This window comes from Scaptodrosophila lebanonensis, unplaced genomic scaffold (assembly GCF_003285725.1).
Source record: "Scaptodrosophila lebanonensis strain 11010-0011.00,11010-0021.00 unplaced genomic scaffold, SlebRS2 tig00000024-arrow-pilon, whole genome shotgun sequence".
Classification (NCBI taxonomy): Eukaryota; Metazoa; Arthropoda; class Insecta; order Diptera; family Drosophilidae; genus Scaptodrosophila; species Scaptodrosophila lebanonensis.
The window spans coordinates 11,047,281-11,072,831 of NW_022060538.1; the positions used below are offsets into that span (position 1 = coordinate 11,047,281).

The window sequence follows — 25,551 nt, forward strand, 5'->3', positions numbered from 1 at the left end:
TTAATCGACAGTATGGCCGTCTTTAAATTTTCTTTCATTTTATTATTTACCGAATTAGTAAGGCGATTTTTATGAATTCCTCCATAAAGCCTTGTTCGATAATCTGCCATAAAAAGGAGCATTAAACTATTTATTTTTTATTGCTTTCTATAATTTTTAAAATACAAACAATTCCCATCTGCACAAAAAGAAACTTTTTAATATAATTTATTTAATATAATGGTTGTATAATATAATTGATTGTATCTTTTGTTTGCTATTGTTCAGATTGTGGGAAGAGAACCCTTGGTTTTATCTGATAAACTATATGTGAAAGAGCTAGGAACTTGTGAAAAAGTTAGTTTTTTTAATTATAAATATTATGTCTACAAAAATTAATCGTTTAATCTAAGTCAAAATAGAAATGTCATTAATTCAGAGACACTCCATTAAACGCCGTTCTGCTCCTTCGTAAAAAAGCTTCATACTAATCAAATCTGCGAAAGTATTTTAAAAGCAAAACGATTTGTCCTACTTTTTACACAACAAACAAATGGAATTATTCCACTTTGTAGCTTTTTAAATAGCACAGTAAAACTTAAAGAAGTCATTGGGTTAAAAAGGTTTAATGTTTATATTGTCAGCAGAGGGTTCAAGGCGTTCGCAATTTCTTTGTTCCAAGTTCGTACAAAAAAAAGGAAACAGACAAATCAACAATTTGACTCAAAATTTCTCTGATAAAAACAATAATATGTTCGCTTATAATGAGCAGACATAAACAGCATTTGTGGGTAAAAATAATAACTGAGTATGCCGGAAATAATTACATAGCAGTAGACATTACAAATTAGCCAAATTAACTCGCTTGATTATAATCAGGTTTGCAAAAAAGTGTAATTTAAATTTTCCCACTGAGAAAGGCACTAAGTGGCGCTAAACTTCAAACATTTAATGCATTTGTGGCGACCACAAATAATCGATTTCATTTTGACACCTAATTACTCAAGAGTAGACAATAACAACAACAAAAATTATAACGACAACACTTTTTTGCGTATTGTTCGAGTGCCATTAAAAGACAATTAGAAACGACACGACACGACCCAAGGTATATGATAAGCGGTTCGATTCAGTTTGTGTAGAGTGCCAGACACTTGATTGATTAAAACGGATGGCTTGCAAACTGATAGAGCAGCAAAGATAGTCTATATAGCGATGCGCATATATTGCAGCTGACGGAAACTAAATTGGAAAACGAGACAGGTTCAATGCACGCCTCCGCACAGTGGTTCCACGTAATCACATGCTGAGATGTTGTTTATGTGAGTTTCAAAATATATTATTAAATTCAAATACTGCTGTTAGCAACAGAAAATGAATTGATTAAGTTTTTAAAACTTTGTTGTAAAATTTGTGTCTTATTTGAAAAGATAAAAAGTGGAATGACAAACATAAAAGCATGTTTACCAAGAGTAGGAAATATACTTTTGCATTCGCATTATTTTTGTACATTTTATTAGAATTATAAAAAATTTTTCCAACGTCATATTTGTATGCGTCAGAATTTTTGTCATTTCTGTTTTGACTTTACTGGAAATGAATCATATTTTAAACGTTAAAGAATAATGTTTTCAATCAGTCGTAGGTCGCAAATTGTGATGCTGAAACAAGTTTTGTTATGGAAGATAAGGGTATATGTGTATTCGTAGTTGGCAGTCCAGAAACATGGAGAAGAATGAAGACCCATTTTTAGTTTGTTTGTTTTCATTTCTAGCACTTTATTTCTGCCCCAGAACCAGTGTGCAACGTGGCGTATGCGCAATATGTTGGCCAAAGTCAAAGTTGCAGTTGCGGCTGCTGCCTTACCTTGTCTTGCCTTGCGTGACGCTTGACGAACCGCCGGGCCGGGTCGGGCCGGGCTGCCAGGGCATCGTCACTCACTTCACGTGACTAGTGCGAGTGCTGTTTTTATCTATGAAATTTAATGTGCCTAGATGTTATTACTTTAATTGTTGGTTGTTGTGTTTTATTCTGTTTTGCAGTTGCTAAACACCACAAAGCGCTGCTGTAAATTTGCATTTCAGAAGTGCGCGGCTTCAGCATGTGTGTGTGTGTAGTAGATATGTGTGTGTGTGTATTTTACAGCTCATGCAGTAAAACAAAGCACATATTCTCAGGTCTTTAAGCAGAGCGCGTGCCAAATGTGACGCATAAATGCTTTTTATGAGTATGTCATATACAAAGGCTCACCAGATTTTTCAGTCGCCTCCCATTAAGTTAATTCCGATTTGGATGAGAAAGGGAAATTATTGAAGCACCGTGTTGGCATGCTTTATACTATTTTCATTCAGATTTAGTCACTGCCGCATCTTGTGAGTCATAAAAATTTGATAACAGCGCCCACCCAATGCCACACACTTAGGACAAATCGTCTAATTTTTTTGTAGGCTGCGCAAAACACATTCAACTTGTTGGCAGCCTTGTTTATATCGCCAGATGTAAACAGCAATAGCTTATCTCAGTTGGCCTAGACTCTAGCTCCTGTCATTCAGCAAATATGAGGAGGCGTATGCGCCATTCAAGATATGAGTCTTAAGGTTAATTTGCCAGCCATAGAGCAGATGTTCGTGAAATGTTATAAAAATGAAATTAAAGCAGCCTTGCAAAACTTTATAACTTAATCAAATAATTGTCATCATATATGTATTACTTTAAAATCTTAGCCCCTAATTCCATTTGGTTTAGTTTATAAATTGTTTAGCAATGCAAATATCTATGCTAGAGAAAACTGTCTAATTTCTCAACGTATGTAATTGTTAAATATTTGTTTTCAATTGTTTTATAAATATGCCAGCGGAACACTTTTGTAATTAAAAATCTTCTTTATAGTAAATTTTTTGACTTTTTTTACCCATTTAGGTTAAAAATTAGTCGAAATCCATCATTAGATATTTTTTTGGAGGTATTAGAATATGAATAGATTTTCAAGCATTTTTTTAATATTTACATTTAATTACTAGGACGCACTGTATTTCCTTAATTAAAATTTGGTATATTTATATTTTTCAAAATTTCATTGTATTTTTAGTTGTTACTCTAATATTCTTAGTATTTGATTTTAAGCCATGCAAAAATGTTTATTTGTTTTTATTATTTTATTTTTATTTTTAATATACTACATTGAGAATACAAGTAGTTCTTCTGTGTTTTGTTTTTTGAACTAATTGTACAGACACTTTTTTACCTAAACTTTTTTCAAATATATTTTTGAAATTCCACAGCAGCAATAAATAGTAGGCGCAGTCGTTTGTTTTATATTTACAAAATTTCACATATTATTAATATTATCCTTCAACGCATTCGTTGTCAGTTCGTTACTTCATAACTTTTAGCTTAGAGCACACATTTTTGATAAAAATCAAATTATTTTAAAATTTTGATCAAAGCGATTATTAAAACAATTTTGTTAGTTCCAAAATGGCTGACGGCTACGATAGTGCCATGACTATTTTCTCCCCAGATGGCCATCTGTGGCAGGTTCAATATGCTCAGGAGGCTGTACGCCGTGGCTCTTTAGTAGTGAGTATCCATTGAAGTAGTCGCTTCGTTGGCCATTCGTTTGTTTAACTGTCAGTTGTCCCCAGATTGCCATACGTACCCAGGACTGTATTGTCTTGGGTGTGGAGAAGAGGTACATGGGCCAATTGCAGGAGGAGATTACGGTGCACAAGATTTGTCCGGTGGGCGACAACATAGCAATAGCATTTGCTGGCCTCACAGCCGACGCACGCGTGCTCATCAATCGTGCCCGGGTGGAGTGTCAGAGCCATAAGCTGAATATCGACCAGCACCCAACTGTGAGTTATATATCGCGGTAAGTCGGCGGACACCCATACCTTTTTAGAATCTTCAAGAAAACTCCACTTCTTGCAGCTTCATAGCGGAGTTGAAAAAAAGCTATACCCAGGGCAGTGGACGTCGTCCGTTTGGCGTTTGTTGTCTGGTCAGTGGGTTCGATGAGAATGGGACGGCGCGTTTATTTCAAACCGAACCATCGGGCAACTTCTACGAGTTCTCAGCGTGCGCCATAGGCCGTAATTCGGAAGCAGTGTTCGAACAATTGGAGAAGGCCGGCTCGGCGCCGACGGCTGATGAGCAATCGGCCATCACATGGACCATACGCTTACTGATCTCTGTGGGACTGCTAAACAGGGACAGCATCGACTTGGCTGTGCTCAAGTTTAATCAGCCGCTACGCCTGCTGGACACCAAGACGTTGGTCGACCATGTGGCCAGAGTACAGCGCGAAATAGAAGAGGAAGGCCGGACCCATCAGCGATTAAATATTTAATTTCAGCTCAACTGAATAAACAAATCCCAGACTTTGCTTTCTTTCAATTAGAGCCTTCAACAGATGTTCCACCATAGCAATGTTATTTAATGCCAAGTCACTAATTAGCACAACAATAAAATGTTGGTGAACCATCCAAGAAATAGTTGCTAATAAAATAGCAATGCATAATATTCAATTTAATGGGCAATAAATTGTTAAGCTCTTTGTTACCTTGACCCAATTCTTCCAGACTCTTAACGGGTGCTTGTTAATGGCCCGATTTTTGTGGCCTACCGTTTATTATCGGGTGTTCTCTGATACTTTTAAGGGCTAGTTATGAAGAATAATATTTTCAGCTCACATTCTTTAGTCCTATATACTTTAGATTCTTTACAAATCAGCACGTTTTCACACTTTACCTCCGATCTCTGATTTTGAAGACTGGTATACTCCCTTACGAATAAGGTATAGAAAAATAGCTTATAGAGACGATTTATCAGTTTGAATATTATTATTATTTAAAAATTTGCATTGTATTTGTTTTATTTATTCAGACTGATAGACGAGGGAAAGACTGAAATGGAGATTATGAAAAAATTATACAAGTAGAAAAAAGATTATGTTGAAGATTCTATACGGAACCAATTTAAATGTGACAATCAAAATAGACAACATGTACATAGTTTCAGTTTTGTGCTCACTAATATACTTATATACTTATATTCTGATAACAAACTTTATTATTTTGAACAAGGAATTATTATGATTAATAATAATGAATACCTTCATTCGCTGACTTTTATGTCCAATATACTATAGATCTCCACCGGATCAAATCTGGCAAATTAAATGACTTTTTTAATGCTTAACGAGTAAATATTTTTGTTCAACTGATTGAAATGCTAAACATAAAGATCTTTATTTCTTATATATCTCAAAAGTTGCCTGATTTTATTGCATTGTATTAATGAAATGAATGATGCTGAAGAAGAGAAGATTGTTCCAGAGCTTTCGGATATACTGCAAGTTCTTTATATTTTTGAAAACATGCATTATATGTATTAATATTTTGGCATTATTTAACTATCGTTGAAAGCATACGTGGAGAGTTTAAAAAAGTATGCCCCTGAAAATACTATTGCCTTGTAACTATAAACTTGGGAATCAGTGTCAGACTACAATGGACCTTTAGTTAACAGAGTTCAAGAATGCTATATGTTGGAAAATATAGGAATCTTTATAATTAAAATACGACGTAGCAAAATGACGAAGAAACGTGTTCTCATAAAAAAAAGTGAATAAAGCTTAAGGCAATAAAACACAACTCGTTTTCTTTCTAAACTGTACATTTAAATTTGCTGCAATCTGTTCGGTTAAGAACGCTAATAAGTTAACAGCCCTTGTCAGTTAATATTATACAAGTATTACTTATTACTCGTTGAGAAGATTTACTGTGGCTTTATGGTTGTTTATCAGACGCGGTGACAGCTGAATTCTTTGCTGCAAAATTATGCAAATATTTTTCATATTATACGAATATTAAATAAAATCAAAGCGGTTGACGTCACGTATGTGGCAAATATTTATGTCCAGCTTTCAGTCTCGAACCTTGTCTGGCAATTGCCCTCATTGGATGTATAATTTATGAAAAATTTCCCATATGTATTATACATGATTTAAACCGCAAAGCAAAACAAATGACTAGTGGAAATCTAACTAGAAAACCTGTGGCAGATTGCCTTCAACATTCAAGTTGTTCTTATCTAATCGGGTTGTCTCGTGTGCGCTCATTTCCTTAAGGTGTCAAAATATTTATTTAAATACTTTTCTGTCTTAACGATCACATCTGTCAGCAGCGGCAGCCACATAAAGATGTAAGCCGCAACTTTATCAAAAAGGCAAGCAAAAGTGATTACAACTTACAGCTGAGAAGTAAAGAAGATAAATATTTGCTTTAACAATACTAGTATGTTGCATCTTTTTTATTCCCTGTACCCAAAAGGTAAAAGGGTGTACCAGTTTTGTGCCCATGTATGTAACACACAGAAAGTATTTATATTCTGGATCAGGATGACACTGTATCAACGCAAGGATCTCAGAAAGTATAAGAGCTAGAATAACCGAACATAGCATCCAGATACTCCAAAGTCCGAAAAAGTTCGAATTTTTTTTTCTGATGCCCTTTTTTTACGCTTTTAGCGATTTTCCATTACCCAAGTAATTTTTGTAAATTAGTTTGGCAATTACCTTAGTGCTTATATGTATGTATGCCTTCATGATAAGTTTCATCAAGATAGGTCAAATTTAAAGGAATTTATAGCCATGATCTGCCCGTAGCTGTTGTTGTTGCTGCTTTGGCTCAACTATGTTCCTGCACACAAACACAAAGTTTCACATAAACAGACTTAGTCACAGTATTAATGTAAATATATGTTCTATTGAAACCATACGATCCTATTTACGTTTTATATATTATTTAAATTTATTTATTTTAAAACAAAATATTTTATTTTAAAACAAAATATTGCAAATATTTTTTAAAATGTTTTTTTTTATTTATTGTGAGTTAGGGTACTTAAGAGTTGAGCCCACTTGACTTTGGCATTCCTTTCTTTCTAGAATGTCTGAGAGGAATTTAATGCGCCTGTCTGTCAACTTTTGCTGTTAAACGTCAATCCAATTAAAATCTTGCTAACTAGCAACACTTTGTCGGAATGGCAGATAAGTGAGATAAGTATAAATAATTCATTTGATTAGGCCGAGTAAAATATGTAATTACAGCCTTATTGACATGTTCACTTTTCTTTACTGGAATAAATTTTAATTATACATGTATAGTATAATTCCATACTGGCTGTATTGCTATGTTGCGTCCCAATTATTGCAACAATTACTTTACTTAAAAAGTAAGCAATTAACTCATAATATAACGTACGTCTATATACATATACTACTTGTTTCTTTCTAATAAGTTGATGTATATCTTTCAATATGTTTCTTCAATGCCAATGCAAGTCATATTTGAATTAATAAATTTATTCATATTATGTATAGAAATAATGAAACTTATTTCTAACTTATGTCAAATGTGTAAAATCTTTTAGAACTGCACCTTTGTGTAAGGACACAAACAAAAATTGTAAATATATTCCTGAAAAAATAATGAATAAAAACTATTCGAATTCTTCAAGTTGGCCAGACATTTTGTATACTCTCAAATGCCCTTTAGTTTAATTCAAATGGATGCAACAAATGATAGCTTTATGTCCTTGCTGCAGCAAGTTGTACTTTACTTTTTCCATTTCCTTCCGTATGTATTCCTTCATCTAATCCATAAATAAAAGAATCTCGCTAATTAGAGGTAATTGGGAAAGTTTTGCTCGCTTGTAATTGTCTCCAGTAGTGTGAAGCTTAATCAACATCCTCTCATTTACGCAAGCACCATTTCCTGTGAAGTTAAGAGGCTATTCTAATAGGCAAGCAATAATAACTAAGCCGTTATCATGGAAGGACTGCTCTTATATTTCGATTATTCTCTTGCTCCACGACTATCCAAAACATAATCTATTGAGAAAGACTCTGTTTATTTGAGCAAATGTATGCTAGAAGCGCTTTATTACAGTTAGAAAAGGAAGTAGGGCATACAATGAAAGAAATGAAAAACCAACAAAATCTGTTTAGAATTTTCTACATTTTTAGAATAATTATTTAATCACTGGTCGACCTTTATTTGTGACTTGATAATACGTGAGACTAATCGAGAAGCGTGTGTAGGTGTGTGTTTGTGTTAGTATATTCGTGTGCATCCTTAATCCTCCAATGTTACATTACGAAACAGATAGGACATGGACTCCTTGTTGTGTATGCGGCGAATAGCCTCTGCAATCAGTATAGAGATATCTATAGTCTTGATCTTGTGACACTGCAGTTTTTGGATCTCATGTGGAATGGTGTTGGTAACAACAATCTGGAAGCAGGAGGGCATGCTGGTTAACAGTATGGAGGAACATTTAAGGACACTCGACACACGTACCTCATCGATGACCGACTCCTCGAGCAAGCGCGGCGCATCGGAACTAAGAAGTCCGTGTGTTGCAAGTACATAAATTTTACAAGCGCCATTCTCCTTAAGCATCTCAGCGGCTGCCACAAATGACATTACATCGTCGATCAGATCGTCCTGAAAAAAGGGTGAGGCAAATCGGTCAATAATTTCTGAGCAAGCTGCAAGCAGGAATAAATAAATTATATTTCTGACTTACCACCATGATCGCTATGCGTCCATTCACATCGCCGACAATGGTCAGTGGCGGTTTGACCTTCACCGGATGCTCCGGCACGCCCACCGATACGGAGGTGGTGCGCGTACGGCTACTGCTAGGTGCATGTTGTGGGGTAGAGTTTCTTGTGATTAGTGTAAACAAATGGCGTCGGGCATTTTGTATTTGTGATGCACGGGTATAATTGTTGTTGTGGGTGTTGGTGGATTTAAAATATGTGCAATAATTTTGTTTTTTTTTTGGAGTTGTTGTTGTTGAGGGCGTAGTTGTTGTACAAATAACCAAAAAAGAAAAACGACATTGAAAAATGTAATTTATTAAAGAAATCTAAATAATAAATGGTACAAATAAATAATACAAACCTAGGCGTCACTGGTAAGCACATTTCAACTGAATTTCCTAATAAATTGCTATACGCACTGCATAATATAACACAAATAAAGAAAATATTTTGTTTGTTTCGCATATTGGTGAACTTTTCACATTAAAATTTTTCGAAATTTTGTTTGCAACATGAACATTTTGTGCTCTTGATCGAATGGATGAATAACAAGCCAAACTAAATGTTTAACAAAGCCACAACACAAAGCTAAGCGATTAACAAATGCAGCATAGGCTATAAAGTTAACGTCTATTTGTGAAAATAAACAATTAACTAAAAAGCGACGCTATACGTATCGTTATTGCCGCACAAGCCACAATTTAGTCCACAATGTTGTCGAATAAATCAAATGACGAACGCATAGCATGATTTACGCAAATTTAGAAGAAAAAGCCGAATTATATAAAAATGGCACGAAGAAGACAAATAATGCTGACCATATTAAAAACCTGACTGGGTTCTGAAAGAAGTAACACGGCGATGTGGCCTCCCAAGGAGGGTTTAATCACTATTTAACACAAGATAGACATAATATTAAGTCTAATATCGTTAAGCCCTCAATGTTTTACCTATAGATCATATGTTTTAAACAGCTCATCTCAAAGGATTTAAAACGATGTCCAATTCCCAAATCGTTTTCATTAAACTGCTTAAACTTAAAGTTTTTCAAAATCCAATTGGCAGCATTAAGTCTGATGGCAATAGCTAACTCGTAAGTGCCTAAAAAGTTATCTTGTATTGGAAGAATTTATATTTAACCGAGTGACAAAATTTAATTGGAAATTAAATTAAATCACCTCTTGAAAATGTTGAATACAATGTTCATTAGATTCAAAATTTAATCAAGATAAATATTTTAAATATTTTTGAGCCACCTAGGTATTCAAAGAATAAAACCAGAAACTTCTGTCATATTTTAAGTACATACTCGAGTTTTTAATATACGTATATTCAATATTCTTTCATAATAGGCCATGCAAATAGACAAACAAAATTGTTGATGATTTCGATTTAACCAACGAATGCAAAATCAGTTTGAAAACACGATTTGTATATAGCGAGAAATAGCAATGAATTATGAATTGCCAATAGATGTGTAGTTTTTCAAATAGCAATGATAAACAAACAAAAGATTTGTAAATAGTAATATATCAGCAATTTGTTGTACATTTACAGGTGTTTTGAAGTTGAAATGTACCATACAAGGAGATAAGACTAAGCTAGATAATGTATAAATGATAAAAAGGTTTGGAAAGGCACACACAAAATGCTTGAGTCGGAGGAGCTCGACAAGCAATTTGCATGTGAGAAACAAATATAATAAAACTCTCTACAGATGTCAATGAACTTTGGAGGGAAATAAAACAAAAGACTATAGATGAACGAGCCGTTTTCACGCACGTTTCCATGACATAGACATCAACGAGTAGGTATTTCATTGGGCAGGGATTTGAGACTTACCTGGTGGGCGGCGGCGAATATCGGCCATCAACTTCGTCGCTCTCGGCCTCCTTTTGCTCGCCATGTATGACAGCCAGGCCGAGACGCAGCCGTTCCGCATATGAATTGGCCTTCTTAGCAACTCCTGGATTGCGAGCCACAATCACCGAATTGCGATAGTCGGGTATCTGTTTCGGAGCGTATTAAAGGGTGTAATGAAAGTGATATACAAGTATTGTATATAATATTATTTTAAATTTCCACTTACGCTCTCCTGAATATATTGCAGCAGAAACGGCGAGGCCCGCAAATTATCCACGGGTATGTCGAAAAAGCCCTGGATCTCCTTCTGATGCAAGTCCATGGTTATGATGTGTGTCAGACCTGAGGTACACATCATCTTGGCCAGCAGTTTCGACACAATACAGCCACGCTTGCGCATCTTGCATTGCTTGGAGTAAGGTAAGTAGGGAATGACGCCCACAATGGAGCGCGCCGAAGACGTTTTGCACGCATAGGCCATAATAAGTAGTTCCATAATATTGTTATTGGCATCCCTAGCAAGCGATAAATATCAATGCAAGTATCTAAGTATGGCATTGGAAAAGTTCTGAATATCAATCTGAATTTCGGAGAACATGAACATGAACAACCGGCAGAAGAAGAGAATTAGGAGAATATAAAGGGGCGCTGAATATAGTTTATAGGCCGAGTTGTTGTTCTCCAATATTCCTATCAGTATTAGTATTATATGCTACATTTCTTTTTTAAATAAATAAACCGAGTTGATAGCCCAATAAAAAGAACATTTTTTTTTTATCTCTAAAAAACTTTTTTTTTTTGACATTTCGGCTTGGGCTGTTCTACTTTCTGTGATCTTTAATATTCGAATCTAATAAATCTTTTAAAGATATATGAAGCGGGAAACCGACGCTTAAAGAAATTTGAAACAATTACAAAAAGCTTAGATGAATCGGTTGGAAAAGATAGTTCACCAAATTTATATAATTTTCCGTTTGGTGGCCTCAACATTCATTCGTTTGTAAGCAATAATATTATCCAATGGTAGTTTCTACTTACTTCGTGCCCGTTTGTATAATATAGATGTCCTTGCCGCGCACAGAATCACTTATCTCTACGATGGTCTCTCGATTCGATTTGTGGAATACGGAACAGCCGCCGTTCTTAAGGCCCATGCGTTCGGCCACCATATTGGCCAGATCCGGATGCGAATTGCCATTAATGATGACAATGTCCGAGGTGGATGTGTTGTCCATGTCGCTTCTGCAACGTTTCGGTGGGCGCACGCTGCCTAATCTGCTGGTTAGATAACTTAATTAAAATATTGTCTTCTATGGAGTGAGAGACAGAATTAATAGACATAAATGGTGCATAAGGAAAATAAAAAGTGGCGAGCAATTTTCTACCTGCGTTTGGACATGCTAAGGTAGGAAGGGGCTTAGGTGATTGCAATGTGAGGTAATGACTTCAAGCGAGTAGGATGGCGTGCGTAGCTACCATGACCACAGCCATTGAAATCACGCATACGACGCGTTTCCCTATGCACGTTTCCAAGTTGCTCGTTCCGGTTTTATTGATTAGCCTCATGAACTATTTTCCAGCTTGGGGGGCCCCAGCATGTGGGCAATTAGGTTCGTTGCACACTTTTTAACGCGACTTTTTGTAGCACAAGAAAGTTATTAAAAACACGATATCAAAAGGCAGACAGAAGACAACTTTCGTCCCTTGGCATGCACGGAAACTGAGGCGAGCCTAAACCGCAATGCCCACGTCGCGCACATCATAGCGCTATCGATCAAACACCCGGGCCTGCCACACATGTGTGGTCCGGGCAACGGGCGAAGCGACTCCGCCGACAAATTTGCCGAGCGCCAAACTCAACTCGAGGCGACCTCGCCAATCAGTCAAGCAGTAAGGCAAGTGAAACCCCAACTGCCAGCCGCAGGTTAGGAGCCGGAGCTCGAGCCCTAGAATCCGTGCACAGATTTAGACTAGCAGATAAAACGCGCCCGCCCATCAGGCCTGTCCAATCCGTAGACGTAGACGCGTAGTTACTTCCGATTGAAATCTATTTACAAAAGAATACGAAAGAAGGAAATTTCTGAGCCAAGACGCGGACGCAGTGCACTGCACGCGACTCGACTGTTAAAGAAAAGTGAAAGCCAAAAGCGGCTCAAGTGCATGTGACGCCGCCCTGAAGTATGCCAAGAATACTCGTGTGTGAAGGCGCGTGGCTTCCATTGTTTGTTAATTGAATTTCTATTTTTAATGCGCCAGTAGCTGTAGCAGCAGCAGCAGCAGCCAAGAGAGGAAAAGAGGTCAATGTGCTCGAAGTGGCGCTGCTGAAGGACAGCCCGAGGAACTAAAACCAAAACAAACACCAGTTCGAAAATGGGTGATTCAGGTAAATGCCCAACTTTCTTCTGCATTTCTGAAAAGCGGACCACTAAATGCGCCAGTCAATTCCGAGAAAGTTGAGTGCCTCAATAAAGCTATCAAATTTGAATTACGCCTATTATGAGTAACAGTGCCTTTCAAAAGGTTTTTTGAAAACAAAAAATTGCAGCCATTCAACCATTCAGCCCACTACCAAACACACTAGACTAGAAATGTTGCTTCGTTTAGAAAAAGGGTCGATAGCCAGTTAGAAAAAAATAAATGAGAAGTATTTGCAGCGTTAGACTAAACTGTCTTGCCTTTAAGTTCAGTTTTTAGTCTAGTAGTGTGAAAGGTTTTGAAAAGCTTCTCTTTTTTATACCCTGTACCCAAAGGGTAAAAGGGTATACTAGTTTTGTGCGAATGTATGTAACAGGCAGAAGGAGGCGTGGCAGACCCCACAAAGTATATATATTCTTGATCAGGATGAGAAGACGAGTCGATATAGCCATGCCCGTCTGTCCGTCCGTCTGTATGAACGCAAGGATCTCAGAAAGTATAAGAGCTAGAATAACCAAACTTGGTATACAGATTCTCCTGAGCCCGAGAAAGGAAATTAATTAATTAAATTAATTTATGTTTTTGTGGGGTGGTACAGGGTATTTAAGAGTTGAAAATTTGAATATTTTGATAATTGAAAATTTTAGAAATTCTGTCAAAACGAAAAAACGTAATATTTTATAAAAATTATTTTGCACGATCATTTATCAATTAGGTAATGGTTCAGAATCTACTCCATACAATTTGAATAAAATTTAATGCATATGATGATAGTTTATATGACGATGAAAAAAAATATAGTTTTGAATATCGAAAAATTACTCTATTTTAATCCTTCTACATATGTATATATTTCCCTACTCTTATCTGTTTTAGACAACTACTTGGACATTCATTATATGTATTTGAAACATTATTTTAAAACGATTATTGTCAATATTTGAGAAGATCTAAATCAAGGAATATATATATCATATATATATAATTTCATATATGAAGAGTTAGTTTAGCTATTTGAACAAATGCTGACTTTCAAAAGATATTTGAGATTCAGCTGCCGATAAAATCAGAAAGGGGTCGTAAGGGGAAGTCCCTTCATGCATGTATCACTTTCTAATTTCAAATTATTAGTTTCCCAGTTATTTCATCATAGAATAGCTAGCTCAATAGTGTGTACATAAATAGGCGATTACTTAATAAGGCAAATGTCGTCTACCTAGAAACGAGTTGACACTTAACTGAATAATCGCTTCTTGTTTGTACCGTTTCAAAGAAATTATATTTAGATTATATTTTGTAGTGAAATCAATCCACTGTGCGACTGGTCCTAAGCATGATTGACGCTGCCTAGGTCGCACGTAACCGCGACTATTCAATTTCACACGTTGACGTTTGAGCAGGGATGCGGCGGAGGTCATGGATGGGGCATGCAATTGGCCCAGCGGGCTGAACGCCATAAACGACACGCATATGTGTGGCTGGTTAGTGGGGTGGTCATGGCGTCTGAGTGAATGATTGGGCGCTTGTCAAAGCGAAGACGTGCACATTAAGGTTGGGGTTTAAAGATAGCTGTGCAGGCCAGAGCAGTAGCAGGATTAAGGCGGCGTCAAGGCGTCATCGTAACCTTTTGCATTAGAAAGTTATGACAAGCGTTTGGGGCAGTGTGCGGATTAGCGCCTTATGGTATTTTGAAAACTGAGAGCTACTTGAATTGCAACGCATTCGAAAGTGGTATTAGAGTCTTTCGAGGCGTTGCAAGTGCAGGTTCTAAGAAGCGCTCAATTGCAAATCAGACAAAATGCTGGGCATAGCCTGCGATCCGCTGGAACACACAAGCATGTACGAGCGTGGCTCAGACGGTATAAGAACGAAAGACTATCTTATAATTTAAGCAATATTTAAATGGTTTCTCAGATAGGAATATATATGATTAATTTAAATATGAAATGCATACATCGATGATTATCCATTTATAATGAGGGGTAATCCCTTTTCGAAAAAAAGCATAAAGTAGTTAGATCCAGACCGCACTTTTCTAATCGAGTTCTGCCTATTCTCTCGATGTATTTACAGACAGCGAGGATAGTGATGGCGAGGGAGGTCTGGGCAATGTGTCCCGCGTGATCATCCGACCGCCCGGACAGAGCGGCAAGGCCAAACGCGGTCATCTTTGCTTCGATGCGGCCTTCGAGACGGGCAATTTGGGAAAGGCTGAGCTAGTGGGGGACTTTGAATACGATTTGTATTTGCGTCCGGACACGTGTAATCCCCGGTTCCGATGGTGGTTTAACTTCACCGTAGACAATGTCAAGCAGGATCAACGTGTACTCTTCAATATCGTAAATATTAGCAAGAGCCGCAATTTGTTTAATTCCTGTCTGACACCATTGGTCAAGTCCTCGAGTCGACCGAAGTGGCAGCGTCTGCCTAAACGTCAGGTGTTCTTTTATCGCTCGGCTATGCATCAGGGGCATTATGTCCTGAGCTTTGCATTCAATTTCGATAAGGAGGACGATGTTTATCAGTTCTCTCTGGCATCGCCTTATAGCTACTCTCGCCTGCAGTCCTATCTCAATGTAATTGATGCGCGACAGGGCGCGGAGAAGAAATATACGCGCTCGGTGCTGATCAAGACTTTGGTAAGTTAAACTTTCTTTTCTTCAATACTCGTACTGTACTGATGGCATATATTTAGATTTATGGCTATAATAGATAACCTTGAAGACTAATTTTTTTACGAAATTAACATTATTTTCAATATCATGTGGTTTTTAAAGGCCTTTACTCCTTTTGACTTTAACTTTGCCGTCTTTGTTAGAAGAGCTTCATAAATTCTCCACTCAATGTTTAATTGTTCTTTGGTCTTTGCAGCAAAATCGCAATGTAGATCTATTGACCATTGATCATGTAACGCAGAAGCAACGCTCTACCAATCGGTTGGAACGCTCTTTCATACGCGTTATAGTTATATTGTGTCGGACACATTCGAGTGAAGCGCCCGCCTCTTATGTTTGTCAGGGTCTTATCGAGTTCCTGGTGGGTAATCATGCAATAGCGCAAGTATTGCGAGAAAATTTTGTCTTTAAAATAGTGCCAATGGTGAATCCGGACGGCGTGTTTCTGGGTAACAATCGTTGCAATTTGATGGGTCAGGACATGAATCGCAACTGGCATGTGGCCTCGGAGTATACGCAACCGGAATTGTATGCGGTGAAGAATATGCTAAAAGAATTGGATAATTCCGATGTAAGTCGAGGCTTTTTAATGTATACTTAACTCCCCAACTTACCCCATTTATTATTGACAGACCTATCAGATAGACTTTGTCATCGATTTGCATGCAAATAGCAGCATGCATGGTTGCTTTATCTACGGCAACACCTATGAGGATGTGTACCGATATGAACGCCACCTGGTCTTCCCGCGTCTGTTTGCGAACAATGCTCCCGATTATATAGCGGAGCATACGATGTTTAATGCCGATGACCGCAAGGCGGGCAGCATTCGACGCTTTAGTTGTGAACGTTTGAGCGATACTGTGAATGCCTACACCTTGGAGGTGTCCATGGCCGGTCACTATCTCAGAGATGGCAAAACGATTGCTCTATACAATGAAGATGGCTGTGAGTCCACCTTTGTAGAGAGATGCTTGTAAGCCTATCCTCAACTCTTGATTGCTTACAGATTATCGCGTGGGTCGCAATCTGACGCGCACTTTGCTGCAGTATTATCGTTTCATTAATGTGCTGCCCGTGCCACTGGTTCCAGAAATGCGTCAGAAGCGTCGCGGACGTCCGCGCACCCATCACTCACGATCGCGTTCCAAGACACGCTATGAGGTCAAGCCGCGGCCCAAGACCCCGAGGTGTCATGCACCCATTGCCTACACCAATCTCAGCATTTGCTACGACTCTGGGGGCGGCTCCTCGGATGAGGGTGGCTTTTCACCTGCACGTCCCATTGCGCCAGGAAGTAGCAGCTTCAGTGGCTATCGCAACTATCGTCGAGCTGTGACCGCCAGTTGCCCGGTACATGATCCGTATTCCCTGAATGTCACCGTAAAGACGGCCAGCGAACATGGCGGCACCCGTGGTAAGCGTTCCACAACAACAACGGCTCCATCTACACTGACCATAGATGTGCCCGTGAATGTTCCGCCGAAGCCATATCTATCGATTATCGATTTAAATCAGCTAACTCGAGGGAGTCTTAAGCTTAAGGCAAACAGTTTTGATGCGTCAGAAAGACGCTAGACGTTACTGTAGCTCAAATGCTTTGATAATTTTTCTAAATAAACAAACGTTAATGCCAATCCTGAGCAAGAAGGCGCAGCAACAAGTTGTTGCAAATAGGGGGGGCAAATGTGTTTAGCGGTATTACGAACACATTGACATTGTTTTGCTTGCAATTCTAGACTAATGTTGCCTCATTTTGCTGGCAATAAGCCAAACCCCGCTCATCCTCATCTTTCCCACACCCACTCACCCACTCGGCCTCGTACATTCAATTGACATGCATTGTAGTGCGAAATAGAGATGTGCTCGTGACAAAACATAATCTTTGCAGTTACACCAATCAGTTTTGTTCTCTATTTACTACTTTAATACGTCAAAATCTTGTAATTGTTTATACAAATGTATGTACATATATGCATTTATTGCTAAGATAAGTACCTACTAAAAACTGTGTACGATCAACCAAGTGTTCGAAATCAAATTAAAGATTGTTTTTTGGAAATCAGTTGAAATGCACCACATACTAAGTTATTCAATATTTGGGATGGATCCGCTATAGCTGTTATATACAAAGCACAATATATATGCATATACATAAGTGAGCTAATTTGTACTTTTGTGTCAATAACAGATTTCGTTTATATATGTATATCACTGGACTGATAATATTTCGACTTTCATGAACACGCACGATCTTTCAGGCATTCAGGCACATCTCTAGGTACGAAATAGGTTGTCGTAGATATTTAGAAGTCTTTTAATTACCACACACTATACTAAAAAGCTATACAAAAAATCATAATATATTTATACATTTGTGTGTACATAAGTATAACTAAGAGTGATGCACAGAAGACTGCGTTGATTGTTGCACTCGTCATATGACTGATGTTTGTACATACTCGTATGTATGTACATATGTACATTTGTATGTAATAAGTGAGCGGCGCCGCCTTCTAATAGGCGCCGCGTGAGCATGTGAATGAGCATGTGTTGTGCAGCTAATTGCCTGGATAGTAGTAGGCTTTGTCCATCTTTATCTTATCGTTCACAGGGCTTAATATTGCATTTGTTTTACCACAATTTATTTGGCTTTGTATTTATTTGTATGTGTTATTTATATACACCTTTGGCTAACGCGCAGACAACTTTGATAACCCGCAAAGTATAAAATGCGATGTGGACGCTCTTTCTGATTAGGAAATGTGACAAATTCTAGCGCTCAGAATCAGACCCGAGAGTTAACTGATTAACGCTTTCAATTAGCAATGCGACCGCGGACTCGAAATCAATAAAAATAATTTTTTTCTCGTCGCTTTGTATTTGTATAAATAAATGTCAACAGTATAAACAAAGAGTGTAAACGTCGGCGCGCAATCTTTGTTGTTGTGCGAGAGAGTTATCGTGGCGTAGCGTTGCCAGATGTGCGCGCTCGAACAGTTGTTAGCTGAACAACTGAGATAGTAAAAATGTATAAATACCAAAGGAAACCAAAACAACAATTAAATTAAAATTAGAAGTATTTAGCATGTTTTATAGACTTAGCAGAATATTGGGTTTTATTTTGTGGCAAGTTGAAAGACACCCAGAAATTTGGCAACACTGAGAAAACATTCTGTAGCGCACAGAATTTGGTGAACAAAACAAAGCGCGATGAATAAATTAAGTAATAGGTAGAGAAAACCGCAAACATATTGTGTGTGGGTACTATAAATAAAAACAGCAAATAATGGAGAATGGAGAGGCGTAAATGCGCAGAAGCTTGAGCGAATTCCAGGCAGGCCGAAAATGGTCAATTAAATTGCCATCATGTTGTCTGCCTGTGTTAGCTAAGCAATTAAATTAAATCAACTTTTTGTTTAACCTGGCTAAAATATCGGAAGGCACTTCAGTTGGGAAAGTTGGGAAGTGCGAAAAAAAACATAAAATAAAAGTGTTTACAGTATTACAAAAGCACAGAAAAGACACACACTAATTAAATTAAAAAGTGCTACACAAAATTGGCCGCTTTACTTGTTTCGCTGCAAAAGCATTTCGTCTTTTTGCTGTGTTGTTTTTTATATATGTATGTAGTCCGATGTAGCCGTTTCTGCACTGTCTTCGATATGAATATGTTTAGTAATTACGCACAACCGTCGACCTCTGGAGATAAATTTATGCCAACCGCAGGCAAAGAGAATGCAATTGCAACTAGAGACGAGACCTTGTCAAGTGAACAAGAATTGGTACTGGCCCTCTATTATATTCGCACTCTTTGCTGACGACGACGAACACATCCAAGAGAGGGAAAACGAGAGATAAACGGCAATCACACACAACTTAAAATAAGTACAGATAATTACTCTTTGCTTGCACTACACAACACAACTGCTCGTTAAGTTACCGCACAGTTTTATCTAGCAATTATTTAATGTGGAATCGACCTGAAAACGCGACCGCCAGCTGTTTACAACACGTTAGAGATGAGCGAATTTATCATAGCTGTGACTTCGGTCACTAGCCAAAAATACCATAAGTGAGACTATCCGCTCACGCGCGTTTTTTATTCAACGTTGCAACGCAGATTGAAAAGGTTATTAATTTGGGGACTTAAATTTCTAATATCCCATCTAGCTCTTAAGTTTTTCAATAAATAAATAAAATTTATAGAAATTGCAAAAGATTTTTGATCAATACGTTACGGTTTTACTGGGAAAATTCGGTATTAAAGCTCCAAAACTAAGCGTAGAAATTCAGGGTGGATTCGATGGATAATTTCTTCTAGCTTCAACTCTCAAACACGTTTTTGTGACAAATTGTCTATATATATTGGAAGAAAACAATATATAAATAAATAAATCGTAATGATGCAGAAAATTGGGTGGCTTAATAGTATAAAGTATATACCTAATATGGTTTTCATATAGATTAGTGTAAATTTGCATTATTTATATGAAATATGTAACAATAAGTTTCTCATTTATATATAAGTAGATAAAAAAAAATTTATATTTAGAGCAAAAAAAGCAAGAGTGTGATGTGAATTCACGGTTTTCAATTCAACGACTTTCACTGCCGATCTGGGATACCTGTGTGTTCTAACAATGAGTGTTGTCAAACTGATTTGAAAACGCTGTCTGGCAGCACCACACACTTTAATTCGAGCGCAAAGTTTTGTTCGCTTTCTATAAACACAAAATAACAGAAAATACTTAATTCATTACAATATATACATTAGCCGCGGCATAATGGATGATGTACGCGCATTAGATCACAATGAGGTGTTTCATCAGCTGAGCACAGAAATTAAGGACTTCAATCAGTCGACCAAGAAGTTAAAAAATATGCGCTACTGGAGTGGTAAGTTTGTATGTAATTCGCAGGGGTGTGCCATTACAAGTAAATCCAAACGTGAAGTTGATAATATATGATTGCCACTCTTTAGGGAATGAAATATACATAGAGAAACTGTGCGAGCGCGTGCTGAACGTGCTACTGGAGCATAATCTGGTGGAGCAAGTGAAGTCAAAGGTTGATCCCGACGAGCTAATTGCAGTGCCCAAGTCGAATGCTTCATTGGATAATTTACGGGGCACTCTGGTGTTCTTAATACTGAACAGCGACAACACATATTTTTGCGAGTTGGATGAACTTCGTCGCTACAATCCGCACTATGTGCATTTAATGGAGCTCTGTCCGCCACTACCACTAATTGCTACTGTTGCCATTGCCCAAAAGTGTGGCCTAGAGGAGCCTTTAAAGGAGTTCCTCAGCTGTGGTCCATACTGGCTAACTAAACAGTATTACGAGATCTGCAATGAGGCTTTCAACTATGTGGAGAGCAAGGACAAAGTGCTAGAGCGTGTCTGTGGCGTGTTGGATGCGGCTCGTGGGGCCCTCAATAGCTATGCCCTGCGTGGTGGTCCAGGTCCCACGGATGCAGACTGGGAGGCAGCCAATACTGGACTGCTGAGCAACGTGGCTCAATTGCTGCAGCGACATATTCTCGCTTCTGATGAACAATTGCGTCAATCACTGCGTCCACAGGCGCGTAAACGGTATCTGGGCAAAGCGACAATGCGATTAATGCAGGTACTGCTGAAGGCTCTGGATCCAACACAGCACAATCAGAGAACAAAGCTGCCAGTTCAGTTTTTCGTTTTGTGTTCGCCACACGCCGATCCTTCGACCAATTTACATGACAAGCAGGCAATGTTGCGGAAGTTTGCCAATCAGCTGCTAAACACTTTGCAGAATTTGCTGATGCACGTCAGTGTCGACACGTTTATGTACTGGCAGGAGCTACCGTCGGGCGTACTTTTGTTCACCATGCAGGAACACATTTGCAATTTAGTCCATAAATTGCTGCCGCTGTTGGAGGCCGATGAGGAGTTGAGCACACACTCTATCAAACAACAGCTGGTCTCAGTTTTTGAGGGTGGCGTCAAAACCTTTGAACATAGTCTGTCGGAACTACCGCTGGGCGATCTGTTGGCTCTGCTGGATGGCGACATGGGCCAACTGGATCGTGAGCAATCACTGGCCGCCATCAATGAGCTTTTTCAGCGACCCATCGCATTCGGCAATGAGGAGTGCGTGGAGACAATGGCGCGCAATGGATTTCTTTTGAACATATCACATGCTGAGCGTATACTTAAGCATCTGGACGAGGTGGTGCGTGCCAAGCAGGCAGTCGATGTGGACGACAGTGATAACGAGGAAATGAGCTCTGTCTATGACAGTCTGCTCAGTCTCGTGTTGCGTCCCCTGTTCAAGAGCTGCAAAAATATGCAAAAGATCGAGCTTCTAATTAAACGCGATTCACTGCAGTTGCTCTCACACTTCAACTTTGCTGGCCCAGACTGCAATTCCAAGCGTATTCTTTTTTTCAATAATGCCAACTGCCAGATTGGGCTGAGCCGTTTTCTGATGCTGTGCTATGACCAGCCACAGGCTACTTGGCTCTCGTTAGCCCAACTAGCCATGACGCACAAGTATTTTGACCAAATCTATTGGCGACTGGCGCGCATTTGCAAAGACCATGCTGCTTTCTATGTGGGTCACATAGTATCGGAGCTGGTCACGGATAGACGCATGATCCACAACGTAAATGGTAAAAAGTTTTTGCTATCGCTCTACAATTTCCTCATAAAGGTGAACAGCATACGTTCCATACGACAGCAGATTGTGAGACGATCTTTTAGCAGTCGAATTGCCTACACAAGAAGGGTAAAGACTTGGAAAATGACTCTGTATCCCCAAATATGCGGCTATAATGCCGAGAAGCTGCAGGCGATGCAAAAAGACTACTTAGAGGCGTTCGCAGTCGGCCTCGCCAAGTTCAGAGATACAGATGACTGTCCATCGTTGGGGGCTTTGCTGAAAATACTCCGGAGAACTTGTGTTGCCGACGATCGTGTTAAGAACGAGAGTGAAAATGAATTGATGAAGCTGCGTAAATACCTCAGTATATATGAGAATTCGAGCAACTCCACAAAAGAAATAACTGCGGCACGCCGAACTTACGAACAGGCAGAGGAATATGTCAGAATACATGAAGAGCTTCGTGACTGGCGGTGCACCAATTGGGCAATCACATCTCAGGTGATGCTTACTGTAGACCACTTGCGCTGGAATCTCAATGATTTTAATATGTTGCGTGTCAGGGCTCTTACCTCAGCCGTGCTCTACGCATCGGAGAATATACCCAATATAGCCCTTATGCCAGCTGGTAAGTCAATATAAATAATACAAATTAATTACCAAATTGAATTATCCTTCTTATGGAACAGGTTTTCTGCGCGACATTGACGCGCTGGTTCGCACATTTCGCTACAAGAGCTTCTGGACCGAAGCCGCCTCCGATTTAATGGGCAACCTGGGCACGAAGCCCACACCGCAGCAATTGAACTTATATGTCGAACTGCTCATACAGTCGTCAGTAAATGAGGCCCGCACACTGATGATGAGTGCCGTACGCGCCAAATGCGTACGACCCGTTATGTGCAAGCTTTCAGAAGCCGTAATCAATGCGGGTACAGAAACCGCTATCGAAGCCTACCACTTCATCTTTAAATGTTACGCTGATGCTTTCCAGAAACATCAATGGCCATTTAAGAGCTATGAGTGCGCCAATCACGCTGAGGATGTGACGTATATTGTTCTCAAGTCGCCACCTCTTTCGCTGCCGTTGATCATGGAGACTGTCGATCTTATGATTATAAAGCTATACACGTATGCGGATAAAAATGGCAAAGTGAAGATTAAGCAGCTGGCCAGTAAGATGCCACAAGCACCCTTCGCGATGCCACAATTCAATAGTATAATAGAAGTGTAATATTTAAGTACTGTTAGTTCCCTGAGAAGCGAGAAAGAAAGAGGGCGAACATCAAAATTAATCTCTGATTATATACTATGCACATGTATAGTATACTTGTAATTAACTTGAATTTAAAAAGTTCATTATTTTTGGATTATTGTGTTTTTTGTTTTTGAAATTAATGTTAATAATAAATACATTGAAAGAATTGAAAAGATTTTGGAACTCTGATCGAGGCTTTGTATCCAGAAAGAAAAATATAGTTTTTAAGTAAAATTTATTTCTTCAATGATAATTTTTATGGAAGCTATATGATATATTAAATATTGATATTTGCATATTTTTAAGTACCAATATTAATTAGTGCTTCACATTTAGAATCAGTTCTATTCAAAATATAGAGTTTATAAAACTGATAATATTCAAATGATATTACATAAATATTATTTAAAATAATAACTGAACCGCAGTTGTTCCTTAAAACTTCCTGTGTTTTTCTGTAGGCCTTAATAGATGTTTTAGAAATTTTAAAACGCTATCCATCTGCTGAGAATGTAATATGGGCCATTTTATTTAGCTTGGTGCTTCGGTTAATTGCTCGCATGAGAAGCACGGAGAAAGGCTTTACTTAACTAAAGTGAGGATCCTAAAAATACCTCCAACGTTAAAAAAAAAAGAATTTGCATTATTTCAGATAGGAGTTGGGAGGGAGGCATGAGCACAGGCTCATATATTCTGTTATATTAGTATTTTAGATTGTTAAGAAGCTGTCGTAAAAAAGGCTTCAACGGTTGAAGCTCATGCTTCTCTAAAGCTTTCTTAGAAGTGTTATTCCAAATTCTGCCACGGTACTTAACAAATAAATCTAGTTAGCCTCGCTATAAGCCCGTGACAAAATAAATGAATGTTCGAAATCAGAAATAGCTGAATCTATTGTGGTAATTAACTTTGACATGACTGGTTATTCCTTAACGTGCATTTTTCTGCTTCTTGCTATTTCTTGTAATGCGCTCAGCAATCGGGACATGCGAGATTTTCTCAAATTGGAGCGGGAACTTGTGCAGAACTTTCGAGCATATGCGAACGAACTGCAGGGTAGAATAGAGCTCCTTGAAGGGTAAGTGCGGCAGCTCAAAAATTAAATATCTTTTCAAGAACTGATCTGAACTACCAGTAGACACTAACTAAAATACATTTAAGAATATTTTCTGAACGTTCCTGCAAAAATCATTAAAGGTCGTTCGTTTTTCCCACTTTCCAGTGCGATCGATGAGTACAATGAGGAAATGGAACGTTCCAAACTTGATCCCGAACTGTATTTATCGAACCCAATAAATTCTTTTAAGCTCATACGTCACATGCATCAAGATTGGGTTTACTGGCAGCTGTATATGGACCAGGAGGTAGGCGCACAGCAGATTGCGAACGTGGAACGACTTCTATCGCGCACTCCGCGACGTAGCGCCATTAAAGAGTCGGTGCAGGCCTTGCAGAATATTGTAAAGTTCTTTGATTTTACGCCAACGGATCTAGCAAATAGAAAGCTGATGGATCCGATGCATCTGAGCACACTGGACTGCTATCACCTGGGTGAGGAATTGTACAAGCAGGGAAGCTTTCATGAAGCTGCCCGTTGGCTAGAGGCAGCTACAGCTAACTATACCACAACCGACTACCAAGATGTCTATGATATGTTGGATGTGCCCAAATGGAAAATGCATGAACTGCACTCTAAGGTGTTACTAAATCTCAGTAGGTATCAACTATAATCCTTCTTTCAGTGCACACTAAAGTCCTTTTCGTTGACATGTTCAGACATGCGTGATGAAGCATTCGAAGCGCTGGATCGAGCGCTGGACCTGGACCCCTACAATGCGCATTTGCTGCAGAAGATGGGTCAGATGGAATTGATATTAATTAGGGATGACAAAACATCTATACCAGTGTGTGGAGTATTAACCAGATAGCTACCTATATTAGTTTTGATCTAATTTTCATTTCAGGCACCCGCTGTGCAGACCACAGATCTACAACTGCTGTGCCGCGGCATCTATACATCCAATAGCGAGCAATTTTGCGAGTATAGTCACTTGAATGAACCCTATTATATGCTCGGACCTTTTAGGGCCGAGGAACTGCTGATCGAT

The 25,551-nt window shown here is 38.6% G+C and overlaps 4 protein-coding genes across 16 annotated transcripts; 3 read left to right on the top strand and 1 right to left on the bottom strand.

Moving 5' to 3' along the window:
* The first annotated feature begins 3,290 nt into the window (after positions 1–3,290).
* On the top strand, positions 3,291–4,488 carry LOC115621458 (proteasome subunit alpha type-7-1B-like). The gene is made up of 3 exons (XM_030515115.1): positions 3,291–3,558; positions 3,624–3,853; positions 3,913–4,488. Exons 1-3 carry the CDS (start codon positions 3,457–3,459, stop codon positions 4,328–4,330), a joined length of 750 nt encoding a protein of 249 aa, XP_030370975.1. The 5' UTR covers positions 3,291–3,456; the 3' UTR covers positions 4,331–4,488.
* Positions 4,489–7,984: 3,496 nt separating this feature from the next.
* On the bottom strand, positions 7,985–19,542 carry LOC115620858 (phosphoribosyl pyrophosphate synthase-associated protein 2). 13 transcript variants are annotated; one of them, XM_030514316.1, is made up of 8 exons: positions 19,120–19,389; positions 11,495–11,731; positions 10,683–10,971; positions 10,436–10,602; positions 8,955–9,011; positions 8,575–8,716; positions 8,346–8,492; positions 7,985–8,279 (listed from the first exon to the last, which is right to left on the bottom strand). In XM_030514316.1, exons 1-8 carry the CDS (start codon positions 19,137–19,139, stop codon positions 8,121–8,123), a joined length of 1,218 nt encoding a protein of 405 aa, XP_030370176.1. In that variant the 5' UTR covers positions 19,140–19,389; the 3' UTR covers positions 7,985–8,120. The 13 variants fall into 13 exon arrangements, with proteins under 13 accessions (XP_030370176.1, XP_030370177.1, XP_030370167.1 ...); XM_030514317.1 differs by lacking the exon at positions 19,120–19,389 and adding an exon at positions 11,842–11,870; XM_030514307.1 differs by lacking the exon at positions 8,955–9,011 and having other exon boundaries at positions 8,575–8,689; positions 11,495–11,734; positions 19,120–19,386.
* LOC115621861 (cytosolic carboxypeptidase 6) lies at positions 14,670–17,131 on the top strand. The gene is given in 5 exon segments (XM_030515680.1): positions 14,670–14,730; positions 14,945–15,510; positions 15,743–16,137; positions 16,139–16,494; positions 16,556–17,131. Coding segments are annotated over 5 exon segments (1,947 nt in total). The 3' UTR covers positions 17,125–17,131.
* A 724-nt stretch (positions 19,543–20,266) lies between the features above and the next one.
* On the top strand, positions 20,267–23,619 carry LOC115620518. The gene is made up of 3 exons (XM_030513784.1): positions 20,267–20,445; positions 20,531–22,816; positions 22,878–23,619. Exons 1-3 carry the CDS (start codon positions 20,334–20,336, stop codon positions 23,420–23,422), a joined length of 2,943 nt encoding a protein of 980 aa, XP_030369644.1. The 5' UTR covers positions 20,267–20,333; the 3' UTR covers positions 23,423–23,619.
* Positions 23,620–25,551: the final 1,932 nt, after the last annotated feature.